The sequence below is a fragment of the Hordeum vulgare genome, chromosome 6H (genome assembly GCF_904849725.1).
Source record: "Hordeum vulgare subsp. vulgare chromosome 6H, MorexV3_pseudomolecules_assembly, whole genome shotgun sequence".
Taxonomy (NCBI): domain Eukaryota; kingdom Viridiplantae; phylum Streptophyta; class Magnoliopsida; order Poales; family Poaceae; genus Hordeum; species Hordeum vulgare.
Window position 1 is genome coordinate 107,776,466 of NC_058523.1, and position 25,817 is coordinate 107,802,282.

Sequence of the window (25,817 nt, forward strand, 5' to 3'; positions counted from 1 at the left end):
CTGACTTTGGAAATCTTAATTCTACTCCTCTTCTCGCTCAATTTTTTTTAGGATCACGCGGGTATTTTTGAAATCTATATGATATCGATGTGACGGAGTTCTGTCTTGGTGCCTCCTGTCTGCCTTGATTTCTTCTGGGGAGTTGAGCTCCAGGGGATTCTTGCGCACATTGCCATCATTCAGATTTCTGAGTATCTCAGAACGAAGGATGTTCGTAATTGCTTCAATACTAGTAGTGGCGAGATAACCCCGATGTCCCCAGTACTGGTGCAGATTGTTCGGGAGTACTGCCATACTTTGTATCGTTCTGATCACGAGGGTCTGTTGTAGATGAAGGTCCGAGATTTTGGTTATGTGTTGAGGGATGTGATACAGTGGACGGGTTAGTATAGGAGTTGTGTGAATATTACTCCTTGTATCCGTGTACCATATTGCATGACCAGATATTTCGGGAATTTATAGGTGGGATATCAAGTAGTAACTTATAGGACAATCTTCCTACAGATGCATGATGTGAGGTTGGGTTTGATATTCAGTGGGTATGTTGTTCACGGTCGTCTTACAGCGGTTCTCGTTGTGTCTTAAAGAGTCCTTGTAGCTCGCTACGACTCGGGGATACTTCATAAGTCGTGTGCACTACCTTGCACACGATGGCTACTGTAAATTCAAGCCCGTGCGATCTTATCCACGAAGATATCGGATGAAATCTCGATCATATGTTTGTTCCCAGCAGTTCTAGCTCATACTTGTTTGCAAGTGATCTTAATCAGAATTTTGTCGACCGTCACTTTGAGGAAACATTCTTACTATTTTGTTCGAGTGCAATTGCTAATATTCATGTTCAGATATTTCCTGCCTTTTTGATTCAGCTATATCGTCAATTTATTCTGTGGGCTAATGTGTTGTCCGTCTTCAGGATGGCTCCACCAACTCGTCAGAATCCAGGTCGTGAGGATGTGCCGCCACCACCTCGTCCTCTGGAGAATCCTCCTCCACCGCCGCCTCCTCCTGCAGAGGCTTGCCAAGCGGTAATGGCTGCTACAAATGCAAACACTCAGATGCTGATACAGTTGTTGCAAGAGAGGACTAATCAGCACCAAGGCAATTTCCAGCATGGTGGCAATCAGTTTGCTAATCTGAGTCAGTTCCTATCAAATCAACCGAAGACTTTCACTTCCTGTGACCATCTGTTTGATGCTGAGGATTGGATCCGCGACATGAACAAGCACTTTGATGTTTGTCCTGAGGATTTCGTCAAGTTTGCTACATTCCAGCTGAAGGGGCAAGCATCTATCTGGTGGCAACAGTTAAAGGATTCCAGGGGTGCTAGAGTGATCACTTGGGATGAGTACTGCCGTGACTTCAGATCCCACTACATTCCGTCCAGCTTTGTGGAGGAAATGCGTGAGAAGTTCACGCGCTTGAAGCAACGTGGTAACTCCGTGTACAAGTACAACGTCGAGTTCCACGAGCTGGCCCGATACGCCTTGCAGGATATCCCTGACCAGAAGAGAAAGATTTATCAGTTCAGAGGTGGCTTGAAAGAAGATTTGCAGTTAGTTCTCGCTTTGCACGATCCTGAGGAGTTTGATAAGTTCTACAACTTAGCTCTCAGGGCTGAGGTAGCGTTGCTCAGGGTGGAGAATTCTAAGAAGCGCTTCAGAGATTCCAGCTCGTCTTCCTCTACTCAGGTGGTTCAGAAGCAACAGAAGTATTGGGTGTCTCCTCCTCCTCCTCGGCACACGCAACAGTTCAAGCATTCTGGTGGTCGTGGTCCATCCCACCCACCCAACCCAGCTTTTCAGCAGAGATTCCAGCAGCAGAAGCAAGGGCCTCCTTAGACACAGTACCGTCAGCCAGCAGATGTTACTTGTCACAAGTGTGGGCAGAAGGGTCACTATGCCAACAGGTGCACTTCTCAGCTCCGTCTACCGCCTCCTCCTCCAGGCAAACCTCCAAGCAATGCTCTCGTGAAGTTCAACCCCAGGTCTACTCGAGTCAACATGGTGAATGCAGCTGAGGCAGAAAACTCGTCAGATGTGATCATGGGTAACCTCCTCGTCAATGATATTCCTGCTAAAGTGTTGTTTGATTCTGGTGCATCGCATTCTTTCTTGTCATATCCTTTTGCGGCAAAGCATGATTTCCATCTTCAAGTGTTGGCTAAGTCTTTGGACATTGTTTCTCCGGGGATGCTTATGAGTTCTCGTTGGGTTGTTCCGGATGTTTCTGTCAAGATGGGTAGTTATTCCTTTGTGGCATCTCCTATTGTCTTGGGAAATTCCGACATTGATTTGATCCTTGGTATGGACTGGTTGGCCATGAACAAGGCATCGATTGATTTTGAAGCTAAAGAAGTGAAGCTTACTCACTCTTCGGAGGACGTGATTATCTTCGCGGCGTGCAATGATACAATCCGTCTATTCTCTTTGAATGAAAAGGGTAAGATTAATCCTATTTCGCAAGTTCCAGTGGTCTGTGAATATGAAGATGTGTTTCCAGAAAAGCTGCCACGAATGCCTCTGCACCGAGAAGTTGATTTGTCATTGAGCTTGAACTAGGTACTGAGCCTGTGTGCAAACGGTCGTACAAATTGGGTCCAAAAGAGTTGAAGGAACTTAAGAGGCAACTCAATGAGAAGGAGCGTTTGGGGTCTGATCAGACCAAGCTCGTCTCCTTGGGGCTGTGGAGTTCTGCTTGTCAAGAAGAAGGATGGCACGGACCGGTTGTGTGTCGATTACCGTCCATTGAACAAGAAGACAATCAGGAACAAGTATCCACTTCCGAACATAAATGAGTTGTTCGAACAGTTGAAAGGGGCTAAGATCTTCTGCAAGCTCGATCTCAGAATGGGCTATCATCAAATTCGCATTCGCGAAGAGGATATTCCTAAGACTGCTTTCAAGACTAGTTTTGGCTCGTATGAGTATACGGTCATGTCTTTTGGTCTGGCAAATGCTCCTCCAACATTTTGTCAAATGATGAACTACATATTCACTCCGTTCAATAATGAGTTCGTCTTGCTGTATCTCGACGATATTCTAGTCTTTTCTGAAACTGAGGAAGACCATGAAGAACATCTCAGGCTGGTGCTTGGTAAGCTGAGGGAGCACAAATTATATGCCAAGTTTTCCAAGTGTGAGTTCTGGTTGAAAGAAGTCATCTATCTTGGTCACATCATCTCTACCGAGGGCATCAAAGTTGATCCGTCAAAGGTGCAGGCCATTGTTGAGTGGGAGCCTCCGTAGAATGTGAAGCAGCTTTGAAGCTTTCTCGGGCTTGCAAGCTATTGTAGAAGGTTCGTTGAGAACTTCTCCAAGATTGCTAAGCCTCTCTCAAATCTTCTTCAGAAGGGTGTGAAGTATGCTTGGTCTCGAGAGTGTTAGTTGGCCTTCGACACACTCAAAGAGAAGCTCACCTCTACTCCAGTCTTGGTTCCTCCTGATGATTCCAAACCTTACCGAGTGTTCTGAGACGCCTCTCTTCAAGGTTTTGGTGAGGTTCTGATGCAAGAGAAGAAAGTGGTTGCTTATACCTCCATGCAGTTGAAGCCAGCGGAGAAGAATTATCATGTGCATGATCTTGAGCTAGCAGCAGTGGTGCATGCTCTGATGACTTGGAGACACCTCTTGTTGGAACGAAAGGTTGAAGTGTTCACCGATCACAAGAGTCTCAAGTACATCTTCACCCAGCCTAACCTGAATCTCCGGCAAACTCGTTGCGTGGAAATGCTCCAAGATTTTAATCCGAGTGTTGAGTACACGCCAGGCAAAGCTAATGTCGTGGCAGATGCTTTGAGCAGAAGGGCTTACTGCAACAGTCTCATTCTGAAGCCTCTCCAGCCTGACCTTTGTGAGTCTTTCAGAAAGCTCAACCTTCAGTTAGTACCTCAGGGATTTCTTGCAAATCTTCAGATCTCTCCTACCTTGGAAGATCAGGTCCGAGCAGCACAGCTTCTTGATGAAATGGTGAAGAAAGTCAAGATTGGCTTGGCAAAGGGACTTCCCAAATATAAGTGCTTTAGTGTTGATGCCAGAGACACGTTGTTCTTTGAGGATCGTCTTGTCGTTACGAAAGGTGATCTCAGAAAGGTAATCATGGAAGAAGCTCATAACTCTCTGCTCTCTATACATCATGGAAGCTCCAAGATGTATCAGGACTTGAAACAGACCTTCTGGTGGACTCGCATGAAGCGTGAGATTGCTCAGTTGTAAATGAATGTGATGTATGTCGAAGGGTGAAAGCAGAGCATCAACGTCCAGCAGGTCTTTTGAATCCTTTGCCCATTCCCGAGTGGAAGTTCGACCATATTGAGATGGATTTTGTCACCGGGTTTCCGAAGTCCAAGAAGGGTAATGATGCCATCTTCGTCGTCATCGACAAGTTGAGTAAAGTGGCTCATTTTCTTCCAGTCAAGGAATCCATCTCCGCAGCTCAGCTTGCAGAACTGTACACTTCCAGGATAGTGTCTTTGCACGGCGTGCCTATGATGATTTCTTCGGATCATGGAAGTATCTTCACTTCCAAGTTCCGGGACTCTTTTCAGTCTGCGATGGGCACGAAGATACGCTTCAGCACAACATTTCATCCTCAGACTAGTGGTCAAGTGGAGAGAGTCAATCAGGTCCTTGAGGATATGCTGAGAGCCTGTGTTATCTCTTTTGGCATGAAGTGGGAAGACTGCATGCCTTTCGCTGAGTTCTCGTATAGCAACAGTTATCAAGCTAGTTCAGGCAAAGCTCCGTTTGAAATTCTCTATGGCAGGAAGTGTCGTACCCTGCTCAACTGGTCCGAGGCGAGCATCAGATTCTTGGGAATGACTTGATAGAAGAAGCTGAAGAGATATGTCGGGTCATTTGGAATAATCTCAGAGCAGCGCAGTCCCGTCAGAAGAGCTATTATGATAGCAAGCATCGTGACATGTCTTATGAACTTGATGACTTCGTCTATCTCAAGGTGTCGCCTATGAAGGGTACACAGCGCTTTGGTATCAAAGGCAAGCTTGCGCCTCGTTTCGTTGGTCCTTTCAGAATTGTTGGCAAGAGAGGTGACCTTGCGTACCAGCTCGAGCTACCGTCAAACTTTGCAAATGTGCATGACGTGTTCCATGTCTCTCAGCTCCGGAGATGGTTCAAGACTCCCGAGCGCATTGTTCATCTTCAAGACATCGACCTTCAACCCGACCTATCCTATCGTGAGCATCCATTTGCGGTTCTCGAGGCGACTGAGCGCAAGACCCGCAACAAGACTGTCAAATTTCTCAAGGTGCAATGGTCACACCATTCCGATAAAGAGGCCACTTGGGAACGCGAGGATCACCTCTGTTCTGAATTCTTAGAGTTCTTTCAGTCTTAGATCTCGGGTCGAGATCTTTTTGTAGTGTGGGAGAGTTTGTAATGCCCCAAGAGTGTAACTTGCCTTATTTGGAACCTTCTGTATGTGGGTCCATCTTGTCGTTGCAATGAGAGATCAGTGCATGTGTTATTTCATGTGATGTCACCTTGTTTTGTTTTCCCTTGCATCCATGCATCCTTTCATCCATGCCTATTTGTGTTGTTGCCTTGTGATCATGTGTATGTGATGTGATGATGTGATGATGATATGTGAAATGGTGTGGCTGTTGTTTGAAAGTAGGAAGCACTATGTGGTTTGCATTAGGATTCAAAACTTCCCCCCTCTCTTTTATCTCAAGCCCAAGATTCTTTTGCTCCATTCCTGTTTCAAAAATGCCCATGCTTTAGTGTTATTTGTGGTGGAGGTGATGCTATGAATTTGCTGCTTTGAAACTATGTTTTAAAGGTGCAAATATTCACAAAACAGATCAAACAAATTCTGTTTTGTAAATATTTATTTGCTCCAAATATTCCTTTTCCATTTTATTTAAATGGGTCATAATTCCCTTATGACCAGGGGTATTTTGTTTTATTTTTAACTCCAACAGATTTGCCATTGCTTTATTTCTTTTCTCTATTTGTTTTAAATTAGAAAACCCAAGAGGGTTTTCTTTTTCCTATCTCGCGCCACCTAGTGGGCTTCCTCCCACAAGCTGGCCCAACCTCCCTCGAGTGTGGCCCTTTCCCTATAGACGTCGTTCCCCTTTCCTCCTCCTCCGTCAGTCTTCTTTAGAGAGACAGCAAGCAACGCCGTCACAGACATCGAGGCGCACGTCCCTCGCCTCCTCCTCCTCCATATAAACCCCCTTGGCGTCCGTGCAAGGCTAGGGTTCCTCCCTTGCGCCGCCACCCTTTTCCCCATGTCCTCCTCCCTCTCTATCGTCGGCATCAAGTAAGGGATCGAACTCCTCCGCCATGGCCTCAAACTGAGGAGGTCCTCGCCGCCGCTGACGTACACCTGCGTCCTCTCCAACCCCTCGGCGAGCATGCGGGACCTCCAAAGGACCCATTCCCGCAGCTAGGAGAAGAGGATCGGCGCTGCTTCTCCTTCTTCGACGGCGGCGGCTTCCTCCCCGACGAACTCCCCCACTGTGGCTTCTTCCCCTTTTTCCTCTACCTCCTCTCCGGCAAGCACGACGACCTCGTCCAGTGGGTGAGCTAGATTTTTCCCCCTCTTCCCTGTCACCAGATCGTGAGCCATAGGCCGTAGCTTCGTCGTCGTTCCCCTTCTATCGCCGGCGCCGTCGCGCAACGAGGAGCCGTTGCTATAGGCCTTCCCGAGTAGAGTTAGATGTAGATATGGAACCGTGGGAGACTATTCTCCCTTCCATCGACGAGTGGCAGCCCAATTTAGTGTGTAACGCCCGCGAGGTACTTCCCCTGTTTCGGCCACCGTCGGGCAGAGGAGATACGAGAGGGGGTTGCTCAAAAGAGATTACTCCCCTACTCTGTTAAGATCCGAAGAAGTAGCAGAGTGGTAGGTGCGTTTTGGTGCAGTGGACAGGTCCTGGGTTCTAAACCCCTCGGCACACCCCTTTTGCATTTATTTTTCGGCACAGTAGCGCAGGGAAGTAGTTTACCCTGCTTGCATCCATTACTCTGTCGAGCAAGTGGCAAGTAGCAGAGTGGTGTTAGCTGTTGTTGGAAACCAGGGGGTCTTGGGTTTGAATCCCTCCCCCAATCCTTTTATTTCTTATGCATTTCTTTTACTGTTTTGCATTTGTTTTCTTGTATAGTTGTTGCAACTGCTTGGTTACCATGTGAGGTATTTTGTTGCCTCCCAAGCAGTAGGTTGCCTTTGATTATTTTGCTAGCTTGGTAGAAATGCATGTGTAGGGCTTTGGTGCATATGTGCATGTGTGAGCTAGCTATGCATGATGTGTGTGTAGTTAGTGCAGTGTTCTAACTAGCATGTGTAGGACTTGCTATAAGAGTGCTTGTTGTATGTGTGGTGTGGTGATGTGCTAAGGCACATGAACATGAGGTCTACCCATCATGTGTACCATTGGAGTGTTGATAGTGTGCAAGTAGATGTGTAGGTGATAATCTAGTGAGAAGCACATGTGATGATACACTATTCATCCTCTTTGTGATTCGATGCATATTTTATTCTTAGCTTTGTGCCAATTGTTCTATGCAAGTGCCTATGTATTATATATGTTTTTGGGGTAGAATCATCCCAGGAATCCATTGGTGGAATCAGTTTTGCATTTGGAACACTTTCTGGGAATGTCATATTTCTATTTTGTTCAATGTTTAGAGCTTGGTTCCATGTGATGTGATGAGCCCAAGAGGTTGATTCCTTGTTGTGGCAGTAGAGGGTGAACCCCTCTATAGCATGTTGATTTTGTTTCATGCTTAGGAGTTCATATGTGCAAGTTCTGCCTAGTCAAAGTAGGCATGTGGCTGAAAATTCCAGTTTAGTGAAAATCTGTGATTTTCACTAAGTCTGAGAATCTGCTTATATTTTCTTCCCCTGTACTTGTGCTTGTAAAAGTTCATGTGTTGGGAATCAGCCCTTCCAATCAACTGAGAAGTTGTAGCTTTTGTGTTTGTCTAGCTCTCTGTCAATTTTCATTCCATTTGGATTCCTGTAGATATTGTTTTGGGTAATGTCAAAATGCTTGAGAGCATAAATAGCTAGTGAGAATCTGAGAATTTCATTAAGTCCGTGAAAACTGATATTTTTTGGTCAAGTTAGCAGCTGTAGAACTTCGTGTGTGAAACTCATTTGCATTATATTTTTTCTCATGCTTGTAGATCTTTTGAATAGCTTCTGCCACATATCCTATTTGGCACATTTGGGTGGTTGTAGGTGCTTTGCATGTAGCTCTCAAACTGCTATGATGTTGTTTAGGACAGGTTGTATACTTTTGATGTTTTGATGCTTGTGAGTGCATAGATGATGGTGTGGTGATATTCCTTGCACCACCCCATTCATACTTGTTTCTTTGTGATTTGGCAACCTGGGAATACCAGAAGTATGCCATTGGAGTGTGTTGTGATGGATTTGATACGTAGGACTCCATTTCCTGTTTCGGTGTTTTTGGTTGATCCGTAGCTCCGTTCGTAACATTCTTTATATGTTTTTGCATCGTTTTCACGTGACGCATCTGTTCATGTCATCCTCATGCATGTCAAAATAGCTTGGAGTGCAGTTCTGTCCAGAAGTTTGTATTTTCTTCTCATGCTTGTGCAAGTGACTAGAATAGAGATGCATGTTCATTTTCATCTGATGCATCATGTGCTTGTCGCATCTTGTTGTGCTATAGTTCATTGGATGCTATTTTTATGTTGGGTAGCACCGAGATCGGAGAACGAGTACGTGGATGCGGGGGAGTACGTGCAAGACGAACAAGAGCAGTTCCAAGCTGAGGACATCACAGGCAAGATGATATGACCTTGATTCCATCTCTAGACTTGTTATGCTAGATTCACGTTTCCTTCGTCATATGCTCGATGCCTACCACTAAAATAATTGCCTCCTTATATTTCCATGAAACCCAAAACACTTATCCCCTCCTAGCAAATATTGAATGGCTAAGTAGGCTTTGCTCAGCTTCTAATGTTAGCATTGCTAGTTGCAGGTGAATTTGTCTCATGTGCTAACATGAGTTTGATATCATTATGTTAAATCTGTTATTTAATTAATGCACCTATATACTTGGTAAATAACGGAAAGCCTAGCCTTTTGCCGGGTGTTTTGTTCCGTTATTGCCGCCATAGTTTCTGGCTACCGGTGTTTGATTCCATAACTGATCGCTCCTAACACGTTCGGGGTTGTAATGGGGACCCCCATGATAAATCGTGTAGTGTTAAGACTTGTCCGGCAGGACCCAACATTTGTGTTCATTTGCTAATCACTCAATAATAATCTGCATAGGAAATAGCTACCCTAAGGAATTAATCAACAACCCTGGCCAGTGCTCCTCATGAGTGTTGGTCCAAATTGAGCAGACTATGGGGCCACCACAGGGAAACCTGAGGTTTGGTATATCCGTAGTATGACTCATCCGTCATGTCCTGAGATTGAGATACGAGGCTCTTATCGGGGTCGTCGACACGACGGGAGGTCCTGCTAGTCTTGTCTTACCTTAGCGATATATCTTGCGTATAGGAATCCCGGTGAAGCTTTGGTTCTTCCCGGAGTTGAGGTTTTCCTCTAAGGAATCCGACGAGATCACGAGATTCGTGATAGAGGATTACTTTGCACCCCGTGACCGTTTGTGATGGACTAGTTGGAGCATCCCTGCAGGGTTTAATCTTTCGGAAAGCCGTGCCCGCGGTTATGTGGCAACTTGGAATATTTGTTGACATCCGGTTCTAGATAACTTAAACTAATCTAATAAAATTGGCAAATGTGTGCGTAACCGTGATTGTCCCCTTCGAAGACCTCTCTTCGATCGGGAACACGGTGGGGTTATGTTTGACGTAACTAGGTGTTCAGGATCACTTAGTGATCAGCTAATCATCGACCGCTAGAATAGACCACCATCAATAACTTGTTCTACGTAAGTTAGCCACCATATATTCTTAGGATGCTGCAACCTAAACACTGAACCTTCCTTACCTAATAACTTGACTAGTTCTAGCACCGAGGTAATAGATTGCTGAGTCCCCGTGGCTCACAGATTACTTCAACACACCAACAGGTACAGGTACGCCCAACACAGGTGATCCCAACGGCACACAGCTGGCATGGCAGTACGATGAGGAGAACGACCGCCTGTATGTGAACTATCCATAAGACTGAGGCATGGTCGTGATCATGGGCAAGCATGCAGGGTAGCATAGCCATTTCTCATGTTTTGTAGTCCGTAGCGGAACTACCTTGTTTGAATAAATGCGTGATGTAAACTCTGATATTATTTATGGTATGGCAGATGAATCCCTATTTGTCATTCTATTATTATGTATGTGCTATGTTATTGTGCTTGCGAAACGGTTAGATGCGCTTCTTTCCATTTTGGGGCCTCGTTCCCTAAATCGGAAAGGATCGCATCTTAGTCGTTACAGTAGCTCACCCTCATATCAAGCTATAACATATCTTTGCATTACATTGATGATAGTTGTTTCATTCATTTGGAGATTTTCCACACAAAACTCCAAGTATTAAAGTTAGCGACAATTGTGGATTTCGCTATACATTTCACAAATCCTGTCTTTGTACTCACAATCTTTTAAGAGCACTTATTTCTTTCAGTATGAGGCTGATATCTTTGACTCCATTCCATTGATCTATATATGGATTGGACATTGCCAAAACAACCCTGATATATACGTGAACTACGTCAGGGTAATATATTGAGCTTCCAACAGCTGAAACATATGGTACCATATCCGTTTTCAATCGTTTCTGATCAACTTTTGGAACACCATAGTTTCCAGTTCCATTACCCTTCACTATAAGAACAGGCGGAGGTTTTCTCGCATGCATACTTTAGAGATATTTCTTAGCATGTCCATGCGACATTCCTAATACCCCCTTTTATTCTTTTCTTGGTGAATCTCGATACTTATAACGAGAGACACTCTACCGAGAATACTATTTTGAACTTTGAGGACAAGAACTACTTTTCTACTCCTGCAGTAGATTGACATCACCACTAGCAAGTAGGACGTCATCCACATGCACAAGAATTAGGAAACGAATTTCCCATTCTATGACTTTGCATGAATACAATTGTCCTCTCATTTTCTTTAACCCAAAATAACATCTGATTCTTTTAACTTCAAATGCCACTGTCTAGAGACTTGCTCTAGTCCACAAAAGACTTCTTGAAGCAATATTCCTTGTGTTCTTTACTTTCATCTGATGTAACTCAGATCATGATGTCGATCATGGTGTGCCACTAACACTCATTGTAATCTATTCATTCTCTTTGCACAAAATCTTTCGATTTAAGTCATGCTTTACACCTTTACATATTTCCTTTGGAACCACTTTTGCCTTGTAGACCCTTTAAAGCCTACTATTTTGTTTCCATTGGAAATTACTTATGAGTCCCAAACATCGTCGGGATTCACCAATTTTATTTCATCTCACATAGTCTCTTATCATTTAGAGAAACAGACACTTCTCAAAGCTCGATTGAGCGCTTTAAATGAGGTGGAATCAACCTCCATTTGAATTTCACTAACATAGACTTTATAGTAATCAGAAGTATCTGATTTTCTCATTCCTTGAGACCATCAGTGTCTCAGGTACTGGCACTTCTTTCATATGGGGTTGTCGTTGCTTTGTCATTGCCAAGAGGCAAATTAATTCTATAGTCACCCATTTCCAAGAGGCAGTAGGTTTTACAGGGACCTGTATCACAAGATCCATGTTTACTCATTCATCCTTTATAGATCTAACAACAAGTGTTGTATGGGTCATACAACATGCTCCCCCAGATTACTCCATCTTCACTAAAAAATGGCGTATCTTTAAACTTTATCATTTGGGTTTATTCTGTTAAAACTTTCTTCTTTATGGCACTTTAAGCACCATTTTTTATTCCTTAGTCTGCTTTCGGAACTATAAAATATCCAGAAATACAACTATTTATTTTCTTTAGGGGTATTCTTTAGGGGTATTATAATGACTGTCGTACTCCCCTTGACAATCACATTCTTCATTAATGGATCACTTTAGGTGCATAATGTGCATCACATTATCTAAAGTACAGGGGAGTCATGAATACAATGTATTTCATATTTCTTTCTCCCCCTCGAAATGTGGCAAGAACTTTTCTGCCACAATTTCGAAAACAATTCATAACTCTTGTGAATTGAGGAAACTTCGATTATCTAGTTCATTCATCTTATTACTTCATGCAAAATGAAGTTATGTGTTAACTAGTATGGGAGTACTTTTTCCTCATTTCATTTCAGAAACTCAACAGAGTTCTTTATAATTAATACTTTTGCAAGTCACGCTTGCATATCATTCTTACCTTTAGGTTTGTCTGTAACTTTTATCCCCTTTGGATTTATTCAGTGCTTAATAACCGTTACACATAAGGTGTACGATCGTACTAGCAAAGCATAATAGCTACTCCATACTTTTCTCCCATAGTGGGACACATTAACCGCACATGAGTCATCATATCTTTCTCCTGTCGTACAGGATTAGTCCTTTGCCAAAATTTCTCCCTCCATACAGAATTTTTGACATAATACTATGTCAACTTTACCTAGTTACGCAGGTATTTTCCCAGACTTTTCCCACCATGTGGGTTTTATCATAATCATCTTTTTCCGTTATCCCTGAATTCAGAAATAAATCTGAATTATCTTTGACACACATGCTTGATCCGACGTTGGTCAAATTTAACATGCATGTTGCTTGTTTCATCTCAATCATGTTGACTGAAAAAAAAACTTCTTCATAGAAAGTACATGAAAGACATTCGTCAACCAAGACTCTTAATGATCTATCTCTTTTCTTTTCTTGAATTAATATCCAAGAGTTCTTTTCTTTTCAAGCCATTCTTTAGAGAGAACATACTCCCTCAAGTTATGACCTTTCTTGTTCATCTTTCGGGTCACAAGTACCCAAGCCATTCGCTTTCACGAATGAAAACATGAAAAACTTTTAGTCTGAGAAAACTTAGCCAATAAACAACAATAATGAGCATAAAAAATAACCCTACGTTGGTCTGGTTTAAAAAATATGCACATTAAACCTTTTAAACTTTCTTTTATAGTCTAAATCACCGTTGTGGGAGAATTAGAATAAAACATCATCCTTCTACATTAATTTCATATCATCGTTGGGCAGAAATGGAAATAATGCATATAACTCAAAAGAATGTGATGATAGTATTTCTATTGAACAACTTTGCTAAGAAATAATCATCATCGTCAACTTTATTGCAGAAGGAACAAGAAATATACATTTCTCTAGCTCGAGAGAATTTCTTGATCTTTTTTTGTCCTCTGAAAATTGATCACTTTGATACAAAATTTATCAGAGATCTAAGCTTTGAACATATGATGACTCATAGAAGTATAGTACTGTTGTCATCAACGTTGGTCAGAAAACAACAATACCATATTTTAACTTTAAAACAAACATCTTTCTTTTGTCATAGGGGAATCTATCTGAAACTTATTTCACCCACAAGGGAAAAACATTGCTAAGAACAGTTCTTCCAATTAAATTTTCCCGTTGGTTCCAATTTAATTGGAGGATTAAACTTTTACTTTGCATCGGAAAAACATGAATATAAAATTTATGAACTTTTTCTAACTTTACAGAAGAAATATTCTGTAAAAAAATAAAAATTCATGAACTTTATTTTCCTTTTATAAAATCCATGAACTTTTCTTTTTCTGAAAAACTCTATTTATTTTCAGAAACATTTATTTTTCTTTGCAGAAAATTTTTCTCTTTTATTCTGCAGAGACCTTTTATTTACTTTGCATAAAAATGCCTTTTCCTTTTCTATTTTCTAAACATAATTTTCCAAGGAAAATATGCATAGAAAAAGACTATTTTCATATCTGCCTAAAACTGGACATATTAGCAACTTTAATAGACTACAGCTTGGCCTGGCATCGGCCGAGCGCGCGAGTCCTGCGGCAGAAGCTAGCCGGCCCATGGCTTGCTCGGCGTGCCGCGCCTCGCAAGCCAGCTCGGCCTCGGCCTGGTCCGCCTCCACTTTCGGTTGGCCCAACAGGCCTGCTGTAGCTAGGGTTTGGCGTAGGGGGAACTTGTCTGTCCATCTGAATTGAATGGCCGCCCGACTCTCTCGCTAGGTCAAAACCAGCAGGCGACGAGGCCGGGGCTCAGTCTCCCCCTCCCCTCCCGCGCGCCGCTCATTTTGCTCTCTCGCTCGGGAGCGGCGACAACAACCACCGGCGACGCACAGGCGGGCCGCCGGCGACGCGCGCCTCTCATTCCTCCCGCGACAGGCAGCTGCTCGTGCCCTCCCGCCTCGCGTGAACTGTTACAGTACGGCGACGGCTCGGGCGCCCCAGCCACCGGTGGCGGTTCCCACCGCGCCGCGCAAGCCCTTCCCCACCCTCTTTTCCTGTTTGTGACAGAGATTGAACGAGCGCTATGCGTCGTCCTCTGCCCCTTGCAGCGCCCGACGGCCACCTAGATGGGGGGAGCGGCTGCGCCCCTGCCGACCCCTTCGCCAGTCGCGTGTTCCCCTTGCGGTCAGCGCGCTGCCGTCGAATGGATCAATGGTGGTGCTCTTTGCCCCCCGGAGGGAGTAGATCTTTCAGTCTTTTCTATGCATTTTTTCTTTTTTGTTTTCTTTTTCGGATCAATCCGATTTGTCTTTGCCTCTGAAGAGGTGATTTCTTCTCCCCCACACCTCGGCTTGTCGATGCGTGTGGGGATCGAGGGGAACGGGTGCGGCTTAGGCGGCGCTCTTTGCCGAATGGAAATCCGGTGAGTTTCATTTGCTTTTTCTTTTGATCTTGTTCTTTGCCCTCTTCTAAGGTTCTTAATGGGGAGGGAAACTTTTTTGTTTTGCTACCGAAAATCCAACTAGGACCCAGTGGCTCTGATACCATTGTTATATCCACTAGATCGACTGGGCTAGAGAGATCCGGTAGTGGGGTGAAGGAGATGGGAGATTCCTTCACCTTGAGTCGAGTAAGTCCTGGAGCCGGCCATGGTGACGGTGGCCGGTGACAGCAGAGAGATAGACGGCGAAGTTGTTGGTGACGTCGGTGGGCTTCCGATCGCTTCAGCGCTTCCCTATAGATCGGATTAGGGTTAGGAGTGGGGAAACAGTGACGACGGCAAACCTCGTATGATGTATCATGATCCCCACCTCCTCTATATAACACTGCGCGACAGGGACCCACTAGCTTTGCTTGGGCTGGACGTTCCGGATTAGGACGTAAGTCAAGGCTCCAAGGCCCATTGGAAAAGAGGTCAATCTAACAAGAACACCTGACTCAAAGAAAAGCACACTTGGAACTATCTGGTGTCGTGGCTGTAGTTCGATCTTGGCCAAGTAAACAGAGGTACTGGCAGCAACTTTAACAACAGGGCGAGATGGATATGGCCTCCCAAGCCCTGGTGGCTTTAGTTGCAGAGCACACTCGCTGCCGTTCTATACCCTTAGGTAGGCGCTTTTGCAGTAACAGAGGCGCACTGCCATCCCCACGGTTACGGAGGAGCTTGAAGTGGAAGAGGAGGCAAAGCAGGATGCCCAGAAGGGCAATTCAATCTTTTGCATTTTGGCTGACGGAAATGAAGAACGTGATGGTAAATAAGTGTTCACAGTTAGCATGTTAAGCCGCATAGTTTGAGTTTATAGTTGTCCGGTATTTGGAATGAAAAGGGACAACGTTTCACTCGATACAATTAAAGAAAATGTTTATACGTCGTCGGCCGAACCGCTTCGGCTGGACGCACTGCGTTCGTCCGATTTGGATGGATCATGCGTGTCCCTTCTTCGCAGGCCGCCGTCGCCCTCTCCCCCCGCGCAGGCGCCGTCGTCACGTGCGTCCCCTCTGCGCAGGCCACCGTCGCCCCCCCCCCCCTCCCACACACACACACACCCGCACGCGCAGCCGCACGTCCTCATACCCTTCGCTAGCGCTGCTGCAAAACCACCATCGCCAGTGCTCAGGCTGAGCCACGGGAGATGCCATGGCTGCCTCCTGCCATGGACGGATCTGTATGTATGCATCTATTAAAAAAAAGCTACAAGCAGTGTGCAAAAAGTTTCAAACGGTATGAAAAAAGCTTCAACCGGCATGAAAAAAAAGATTCAAGCGTTCATGAAATTTTTGCTACAAGCGTTGGCATGGTGAGCTGCAACCATGATGAAAAAATGGTACAATCATTATACAAATTTGGAACATCCGTAATTCTGCTTTGTTGCAAAACCGTTTTGTTCTTTGCTACAAGCGTTGGCATGGCGAGCTGCAACCATGATGGAAAAATGCTACAACCATTATACAAATTTGCTACATTCTTCATTTGATTTGTTGCAACCGACGATATAAAAAGCTTCAACCAGCGACAGCGAAACACAAAAAGTTGCAATCGTTGACACAAAAGCTGCAACCATATGTTTGAAAAGTTTCAACCACAGACCAACGAGGAAAGCCTGTCATTTTTGCTACAACCAGCAAAAAGCTTCAAACGACATGGAAAAAGCTTTAACCGTTGTGAAAAAAGCTTCAAGGGACACGAAAAAAATTCAACGAAAGTGAAAAAAGCTTCAAACCGGCGGCGTCGACGGCGACGAGCGGCGAGCGACGGGGGAGGGATGAGGGTGCTATGACGAGCGCACCGATGAGCAGCTCCGGCGAGTGGCTCCGACGAGCGTGTTGGCGAGCGCGCCGACGAGCGGCTCCGGCGAGCACGGGTGTGTTGTGCTGCTTCGAGCTCAATCACCTCACAAGAGATTACGGCCGGGGTAAATGGCGCTCATGACGCTGCAATTTTCCAGAAGAAGACGATGCAATAGATTGACGAAGAGACAAACATATCTGATGGCTAGCAGTTGTTGCATCGTAGGGTCACGAGTTGGCTGGCGAGGGCGCTCGCGCCGGTGCGCCGTCTCAGAACGGTGCCCTACAATGTTAACATGTTAATGATTTCTTCTATAAGATCAGTACACTGCAACCGTAGAAGGTAGTTACAAAACTCTAAAGGAAGCCCCAGTTTTTAGGTGATTTTAGAATGTATTTATAGCACAAGGTGCCATCAGCATTTCATATAGACTGAGGTTTATTTTAGAGATATTTTTTCATAAAAGTCTTTTATTACTTAAAAAGTTTAAGCATTACACTTGGCCACTTCATAACTAGGATGCACACAGCCATATTTCAAAAATCCGAAAATAGTGAAACAGCAACCGACATAATACAATATAGTAGAAGTAAATCGTCGTTGCCTATGGAGGGCCTATACGGAGATCACGCTCCAATCCATATGGGATAAAAATATCCCTCGCTACTTTCTCCAATCGCACAGAAGCCTCCACAAAAAGGTCGTAAAACTCTGTCCGTTGTAATGTGGATCACGAATGGAAAATACCTGTGCACCGGAAGATAACCTGTAGACGAGAATAATTTTTATCATTAAAAACCTTGTCATTTCTACTGAGCCAGAGCTATCATATAACAGCAAACGCTCCTACCCATAAAATGGTTCTAAACTTAGTATCTATCCCGAATAACCAGTTACCAAAAACATTGGCTACTGAAGTAGATTGATACAAGTTGGAAGCCATATGGATAGCTAACCAAATAGACTGTGCAAACTGACATTCAAAGAATAAGTGTTTTATTGTTTTTTCTTGGGAACATAATACACATTTTGTATTGCCATGCCAGTTTTGTTTGTCTAGGTTATCTTTAATTAAAATGACCCCTTTCCGAAGGTATCACGCAAATATCTTAGTTTTAGTGGGACCTTCATGCACCATATTTTTTTTTGTTATTATCGACTGGCACATCAGCCTGTGTTAGCACCCTATACATGGAATCCACCGAGAATTTCCCATTCTCACATGGATTCCAACGGAACTCATCGGAACTCATAGGCGTCCCAACAAGGCATTCCAAGATTGTAGTCTCGCACCAATTAAATCCCGTCTGAACATCACGACCGGTGCCGACACTTGCATAATGAAAGCAAGCGTAGCACCTTTGTGTCCCACAATGTTGTATAGAGACGGATATTGTTCTCGGAGGGTAGTATTCCCTAACCACTTGTCCTCCCAAAATTTAATTTCCGAACCATCCTTAATCTTAAATACCCCAAAGCGAAAGAAATGTTTCTTAGTCGCCATTAGGCCGGCCAAACAATGCGAGTCACCAGGTCTCCACTGTACCTGTGATAATGGTTTTGTGCCTATGTATTTTCGTTTAAGGAGTGTTTGCCAGACACCATCCTCCGTCAGTAGCTTGAACAACCACTTACCCAAGAGGGATGAGTTCTTAACCTGTAGGTCATGGATCCCCGATCCTCCCTGGTCTTTTGGTCGACAGACGACGTTCCATTTAGCTAGTCGATACTTCTTCTTCTCACTATCTCCTTGCCAAAAGAATCTCGATCGAAAATAATTCAATCTATGTAGGACTCCTTTGGGTAGTCGGAAAAAAGATATCATATACAGTACCATGTTAGTGAGTACTGAATTTATGAGAACCAGTCTTCCTTCGAGGGATAGTAATTTTCTTTCCAACACCCTATACGGTACCATGTTAGTGAGTACCATGCTAATCTCCTATAATGTATTGGTATACCCAAATACTTAATAGGGAATTGACCTTGCCCTCATCCAAATAACTCGGCCTATTGAGCAGTTGCGTCCTGGGCCTCGCCAAAACAGAACAATTCACTTTTATGGAAATTAATTTTCAATCCTAATAGTTGTTCGAAAGTTGATAATATTAATTTCAGATTCGCTGCTTTATCGATATTGTGTTCCATAAAAATAATCGTATCATTTGCATATTGAAGAATCGTATCGTCTGACATTTCTATACATTTGAAATTTATACATGCATTGTAGTTTTACATGGAACCGACAAAAAATATATCCATAGCCCGTGGCAACGCACGGGCATTTACTAGTTTTTAAACTTATTTTAACTCGAGACATTCTGTACATTTAATATACAACATTCTGTATATTTATACACCATTCAAAGCCACATCATTAATTTTCAACCCTTTATGAATTTATGTCACGCCCAAGATGCGACCCTATCCTCAATTTGGCACGAAGGCCTCGTCAGGTATAGAAGCGCATCTCGTCGTGTCGCAAGAATGGATACCGTTACAAGTACATGTACTGAAAAGAAGAGGTATATATATAGAATTGGCTTACACTCGCCACAAGCTACATCAGAGTCACATCAGTACATTACATATTCATCAAGAGTAAGAGCAGGGTCCGACTACGGACGAAAACAAACGACAAAATAAGAATGACGTCCATCCTTGCTATCCCAGGCTGTCGGCCTGGAACCCATCCTAGATCGATGAAGAAGAAGAAGAAGAAGCAACTCCAAATGAACAATCAACGCGCTCGCATCGAGTAACCTTTACCTATACCTGCAACTCGTGTTGTAGTAATCTGTGAGCCACAGGGGACTCAACAATCTCATTTCCAAAGGTATCAAGACTAGCAAAGCTTAATGGGCGAGGCATGATTAAGTGGTGAGGTTGCAGCAGCGGCTAAGCACATATTTGGTGGCTAAACTTACGAGTACAAGAAATAAGAGGGGGAAGATCTACGCATAACGGACGTGAACTACGAATGGTCAAATGAATGATCCTGAACACCTACCTACGTCAGGCATAACCCCACTGTGTCCTCGATCGAAGAAGGAACTCACAAAAGAGACAGTCACGGCTACACACACAGTTGGCATATTTTAATTAAGTTAACTTCAAGTTATCTAGAACCAGTGTTAAGCAAAGTTTCCACGTTGCCACATAACCACGGGCACGGCTTTCCGAAAAGATTTAACCCTGCAGGGGTGCTCCAACTAGTCCATCACAAATTACCACAAGCCGCATAGAAATCCTCAATCACGAAGCTCGTGATCTCGTCGGATTCCCTAGTGGAAAACCTCAACTCTGAGATTACCCAAAGCATCACCGGAATCCCGATGCACAAGATATTTCGTCAAAGGTAAAACTAATCCAGCAAGGCCGCCCGACGTGTCGAGGATCCCGATAGGAGTCGCGTACCTCGTTCTCAGGACACGACGGATGGGTCACACTAGGAGAACCAAACCTCGGGTTGCCCCGCGGTGGCCCCATAGTCTGCCAATTTGGACCAACACTCATGAGGAGCACTGGCCCGGGGGTTGATTAAAATAGTCCGCGGGTGCCGGCGGGTCCCTATGCATTATTATTAGGTTATTAGGCAAATGTAGTACCAAAGTTGGGCCTTGCCAGACCAGTCTTAATCTAAAACGAATTATCAAGGGGGTCCCCATAACAACCCCGATCGTGTTAGGAGCGCTCGATTATGGAACATAACACCGGTAGCCGAAACTAAGGGGGCAAAGGTGGAACAAAACACCAGGCTAGAAAGGCCGAGCCTTCCACCTTTTACCAAGTATATAGGTGCATTAAATTAAATAGCATTTAATATGGTGATATGTCAAGGGACCCATGTTAACACATGGAAGCAACTACACCTGCAACTAGCAACGCTAAAACAGGGTTAAGCAAGCGGTAACATAGCCAATCAGTGGTTTGCTAGGTTGAACAGGTTGAAGGTTTTCATTGCATTGTTGAGAGGCTGATATTTAATATGTGGTAGGCAACGAGACATAAGCGAAAGAAGCGATAAAACTAGCATCGCAGCGATAGTAATGGTATCTGGGGAAATGGTCATCTTGCCTGAGATCCCGCTTGGAAGAAGAATGCCTCCGTGAAGCAGACGAACCGACATAGTTGAACGTGTCCTCACAATCCGACACGCTTGCGGAACTCTATCGAGACGGAGGAAACCGGAAACACAAATCAACACAAGATATTCACCACACGATGCACAACACAAAATGCAACCCACATATGATGCATGAGCAGCTGAATACAAGCAAGTCACGGCATGAAAATTCACGACAAACAAACATTACACATTAAGTGAAGTTCAATATGCAACGAGTTGCATATTGGCGAAACTCCACGTTTATTTATTTAGTTCTATCCCGATTAGATACACGGCAATATTAAATGTGGTTAAACATGGCAAGAGGTGAAGCGTAATTTAATCTACCTATCTAGGCATTTTAAATGAGGTCGGAAATGACATATAGCATCTCCGAAACGACCTCACGTGTTAAATTCTAATTCTGTCCAGATTTAACCTAATCACATTTTATGTTTGTTAAACAACGAAACAAGTGGATCACGTGATTCTACTCGTCGTTCTGATCCATTTACATATATGATACATCTCCAACGGAGCTATGGACAGAATAGTTACGACCTAAACCGTTTCCAACACGTCGACACGCAAACCGATGCAGCAACACACTAAACAGTTCTAATTATGCATGAAAGTTAGAAAAATATTATTCTACACGAAATTCCAGCCTGTTACATATCTAACTTATTTCGATTCGATGCACGGTTTGAAAAAAATATTGACATTTTAAAGACATGCATCTTTCTACACAACTAGTAAATTGTCCTGAGGTAAGCAGTAAAAAAAAAGAAAAGAAAAAAAACAAGGCCGAATTACTGCAAGCAGCAGTGGCCCAGGATTGAAATTGGTCCAATGAGCTGAGTGTGTGTGCCTGACAAAAGGGAAAAGATGACAAAAAATTGGCATACGTGGGAATCGAACCCAATACCTCCTAGTTGCAGTCAAACACATAGACCAGCTAGACTACAATTAGCACCTGATGATCCACGGGATTCGGCTCTAAAAGAGGTATGCACGCAAGGCTATATATACCAGATAAAACAGAAAAAAACCAACCAAAATACTGGGGCGCTCTGGAATCGAATCCAGGACCCTTTCGGTGGACGCTGAATACACTAACCAGCTCAGCTGGGCCCTGCTCGTGGTGTAAACAAGCGGCTACGCTAATTAACCCAAACAGTAGAACGGATCACCATCCAGTAACACATCGGGAGGGCTGCTCACAATAGGGAACTAGGGGCCGACGGCGCGATGCTCCAGCGAAGACGGCGAGCTCGGAGGCCGGGAATGGAAGGGCCTGCTAGGACTGGCCGGATCTGGCTGAGGGACTCGGGATCCGGCTGCAGATCGCCGGATCGGGAGCGGGGTGACGGGGAGCTCCGGCGAACGGGGGCTGCAGGGGCTCGTCCATGGCGTTGCATATGTCTGAAATAGAACAGGAGAAGAGAGAATTCAGAGAGAGGGAAAATAGCAAAAGGGGAGAAGAAAGAGAGAGAGAGAGGACAGGGGCCCCGAACGTCGGTGGCACGGAGCTCCTCCCGAGTTGCTGCCTGCCGGCGGCTCGCCGGCCAGCGGCAGGTCAGAGAGGCAGGCGCGCAGGTGCCGGGTGGGGGAAGGCAAAGAGGCGACGAGCACGAGGGACAGCGCACCATGGAGTTCCTTCGAAGCTGTTGATCCTGTAGAAAGAGAAGGTAAGAGACGAGGAGAGAACTAGAGAGAGGGGAACAGAGGAGAGGGAGGAAGAAGAAGAGAGGCAAGGGGAGGCGGCGACCTGGGAGGCTGGCTGCTACTACTGCGCGCGGACGCCTGCGGGGAAGCGGCGGCTGCAGGCGAGCGCTCTGGTTGGCCCGGTGGGGAAAGCGAGGTGGCTGGCGGCGGCGAGTAAACAGGGGTAGGATCCCTAAAAACTAGGCTTTGGTCTGATTAAACTGGATGGACCTATATATAGGGAAATGAAACTAGCTCAAGACCTTTCGATCGTAGTCGAACAGTCGCGGATAAATAGGTTAGGGTTTCAATGGACAAACCGATGACGGTTTGCGGTTAAACGGGGTTGATCCGGACCCAACGGTCACGAGCACCCGGTTCGGATCCGGGGAAGGTTCCGGACTAGGTTGCGGACAGGTCAGTGCACTGTGCAGAGGGGCTAGGCGGGGATGAGAGGGAAAATGGTGACCCGACATCATGTTTTAAACCGACAAAACCGTCCGACGAATAACCGATAACGGTGCCGCTACGGTCGACCGTTCGGGTACCAGACAAACTCCTATCGCGATGAAACTTGACAGGCGGCCTAGCTATATTAAAATAAGACGGCACGTCAAATCTCAACCCGATCAGAGAAAGTTTTACGCACACTTTTAAAACAGGGTTTCGAACGATGCCGCGGGCGCGTGCGAGTGCGGTCAGACTCAGAACGGACAACGACGAGAACCGGCAACTAACAACGGATGTAAATTTTGAAAACTGGCAGCAACGGGGTGCCGATGCAATGCTGATGATGTGAATAATGCGATGATGATGCGACAAATGAAAATACCCACACGACGAAAATGGAAAGAAAGGGGAATCTTCTGAAATGTCGACATCGGGTTGTCACAATTTATTTGCTATTTTTCATGCATTTAATGATTTTGTTGAGATATATTACTAAAAGAGCTAAACAAAATCTGGTTTTGATTAAAATACACATTTAAAATAACCTAAAAATTACCAAATTTAATATAATGATCAAACACACTAATATTAAACATCAAGAAAAGAATAACTCAAAAATCTATTTTTAAACTAAAGTTATTCACAAATTAGTGATTCACACAAATTTCAAAAGAATTTAAATTTAAACTACTACTGGCATTAACAGAAATTTTGTAATTTTTTGACCTAAAGCAAAAAAGATTCATCCAAAAGCTATAAATATTCTAACAATTATTCCAAATCTAAAAACAGAAACTCTCTTGTTTAGAAAAAAAGAGAAAATACATCTTTAGTCCCGGTTGAAGAACCACCAACCGGGACTATAGGTCCCTTCCCGCACGGAATACGGGCCGCCGAAAAGGAGACCTTTAGTCCCGTTTGATGGCATCAATCGGGACTAAAGGTTACTGCTAGTGGGCCAGGCGCCCCACCTTTAGTCTCGGCTGATGGCTAGTGCCGAGACTAAAGACCCTTTAATCCCGGGTCGTGGCTCCAACCGAGACTAAAGGTCTTCGACAACGCTATCAAGAGGTACATGATGACGGCGGGCGCCAACGTGACCGGCACCGAACCCTTGGCAATGGACCAAAAGTCAGCCCCGGTCTTCATCTCGATGACAGAAAAAAAAAGATGTGTCTAGGGCACATCTAGATGTGACATAGTTATTGCACATCTAAATAACTAAATCAAGCCAAAAAAATACCCACACGAATCTTCATGTAAGATCAATGATATAAAACTTTGTCACATCTAGATGGGTTCCAGCAAAACCGAAGAAAAAGAAACAGTGTATATCTTGGGTTCCATATATCCCACGAGATAAGAGAATCTTTGAGGGATGAAATAGCTAGCCTTACCCTGGATGTTGATGCATGACCGCGGACCACCTTTTGTTTGACAGAATTTAAGTTGGAGCTTGGATTAGGTTGCACGTCCACGAGACCAATTCAATCCTATAGCATGCTCCAAGCTCTGGTAGAGTACGGACGTTTGAAGAAAAGATGATCTGCCGTTCTCTTTCGCATAGACGAGCAGCCGGAGTTGAATATACCCCATGAAAAGTTTGTCGGCGACTGAACCGCTTGCTCACTTGTTAGTTAGTTGCGAATACACCGCATCTTCCTACGCATTCCGTTGGAGCGGTGCTCAGTTTCAACAATGGCGTCCGCCTTGTTTGTTACTCGTATATATATCCCAGCCACTGGCTTCTGCTCCAGCCATATCCTCTCCTATAAATACCAGTTCTTCTATCTTCCTTACTTACACCACCAGCAGCCAACGCCGAGCACTGATCGTCTCACTCTCACAACGTAAGATGTTCTACTCCCTCTAGTGTTTCTGAGGGTAGTCAGTCGGTCATACTCGTATCTTCATATGCGTATCTCTCGTTCTCTCTTGATCGTAGCCAGCTGAAGCGGTGGTCTCCGGTGGCGGCGGCATGGCAGCACTCCTGAAGAACAAGGTGCTCGTCTCCTGCGTGATGCTCCTCATGGTCCTGCTGATGGCCACGCAGATGGCGGCGGCGGCGGCGGGCGAGGACGGCGGCACGGCACGCCGGCTCCTGCGATGCGGCTACAGAAACTGCAACTGCCGCACTTGCCCCATATATGGCTGGGCGTGCTGCGGCATGTGTTGCCCCCCGGCGTAGGGCGCGGGCGGCACGCATTGCGAAGCTCGCACCTTTGCTTCAATCTCTTTGTTAAAGGTTTGATAAATAATGCGTGTACGAGGTTACATGTGGCTGCTGCTGCTTCAACGGTAGTAGTGGTCTTGGTCGTTCGTCGTCATCCATGTGGTTCTGGTGAGGCTCTTTACGGTTCACTGCTACTCGTATATCAAGCTTTGCGTACAACTGTTGTTAGATGCTGTTCCGAGTGGTTTTTCCATTTTTGGAAACTCTGAGGCAATAGCTTTGCTCGTTCAGTTAATAAAAAAAGAAATAATTTTGCTAAAATACATCTAGATGTCAGATAAGTATTATACATTTAAGTTCTACTCTTTCCGTTCCTAAATATAAGTCTTTTAAAAGATTTCACTAGGAGTCTACGTACGGAGCAAAATGAACGAATCTATAATCTAAAACATGTCTATATACATCCGTATGTAGTTCATTAGTGCAACCTCTAAAAAGACTTATATTTAGGAACGTAGGGAGTATATCAATGATCTTACGTGAAGATTCGTATGACTATTTTTTTTTGCTTGATGTAATCATTTATTTTTTAATACCTAAATAATTGTAACTAAGGAGAACTAGACTAGTTATCACGAACTACAATTATTTAAGTATTGAAAGAGTAGATGCGTGATAATTATGTTACATCTAGATGTGCTCTAGCCATACTAAAAAATATTGCTCAATTAA

The 25,817-nt window shown here is 44.5% G+C and overlaps 1 protein-coding gene across 1 annotated transcript; it reads left to right on the forward strand.

Moving 5' to 3' along the window:
- Positions 1–15,007: 15,007 nt before the first annotated feature.
- LOC123405172 lies at positions 15,008–25,408 on the forward strand. The gene is made up of 3 exons (XM_045098969.1): positions 15,008–15,065; positions 24,670–24,762; positions 24,862–25,408. Exons 1-3 carry the CDS (start codon positions 15,008–15,010, stop codon positions 25,098–25,100), a joined length of 390 nt encoding a protein of 129 aa, XP_044954904.1. The 3' UTR covers positions 25,101–25,408.
- The last annotated feature ends 409 nt before the right edge of the window (positions 25,409–25,817 follow it).

What these genes read in the sequence shown, in the direction of transcription:
- LOC123405172 (XM_045098969.1), top strand. Translation starts at nt 15,008, where the DNA reads ATGGTGACGGTGGCCGGTGACAGCAGAGAGATAGACGGCGAAGTTGTT. An exon ending in CGAAGTTGTTGGTGACGTCG is followed by an intron (nt 15,066 to 24,669) that starts GTGGGCTTCCGA and finishes CTTCTGCTCCAG; the next exon opens with CCATATCCTCTCCTATAAAT. An exon ending in GATCGTCTCACTCTCACAAC is followed by an intron (nt 24,763 to 24,861) that starts GTAAGATGTTCT and finishes GATCGTAGCCAG; the next exon opens with CTGAAGCGGTGGTCTCCGGT.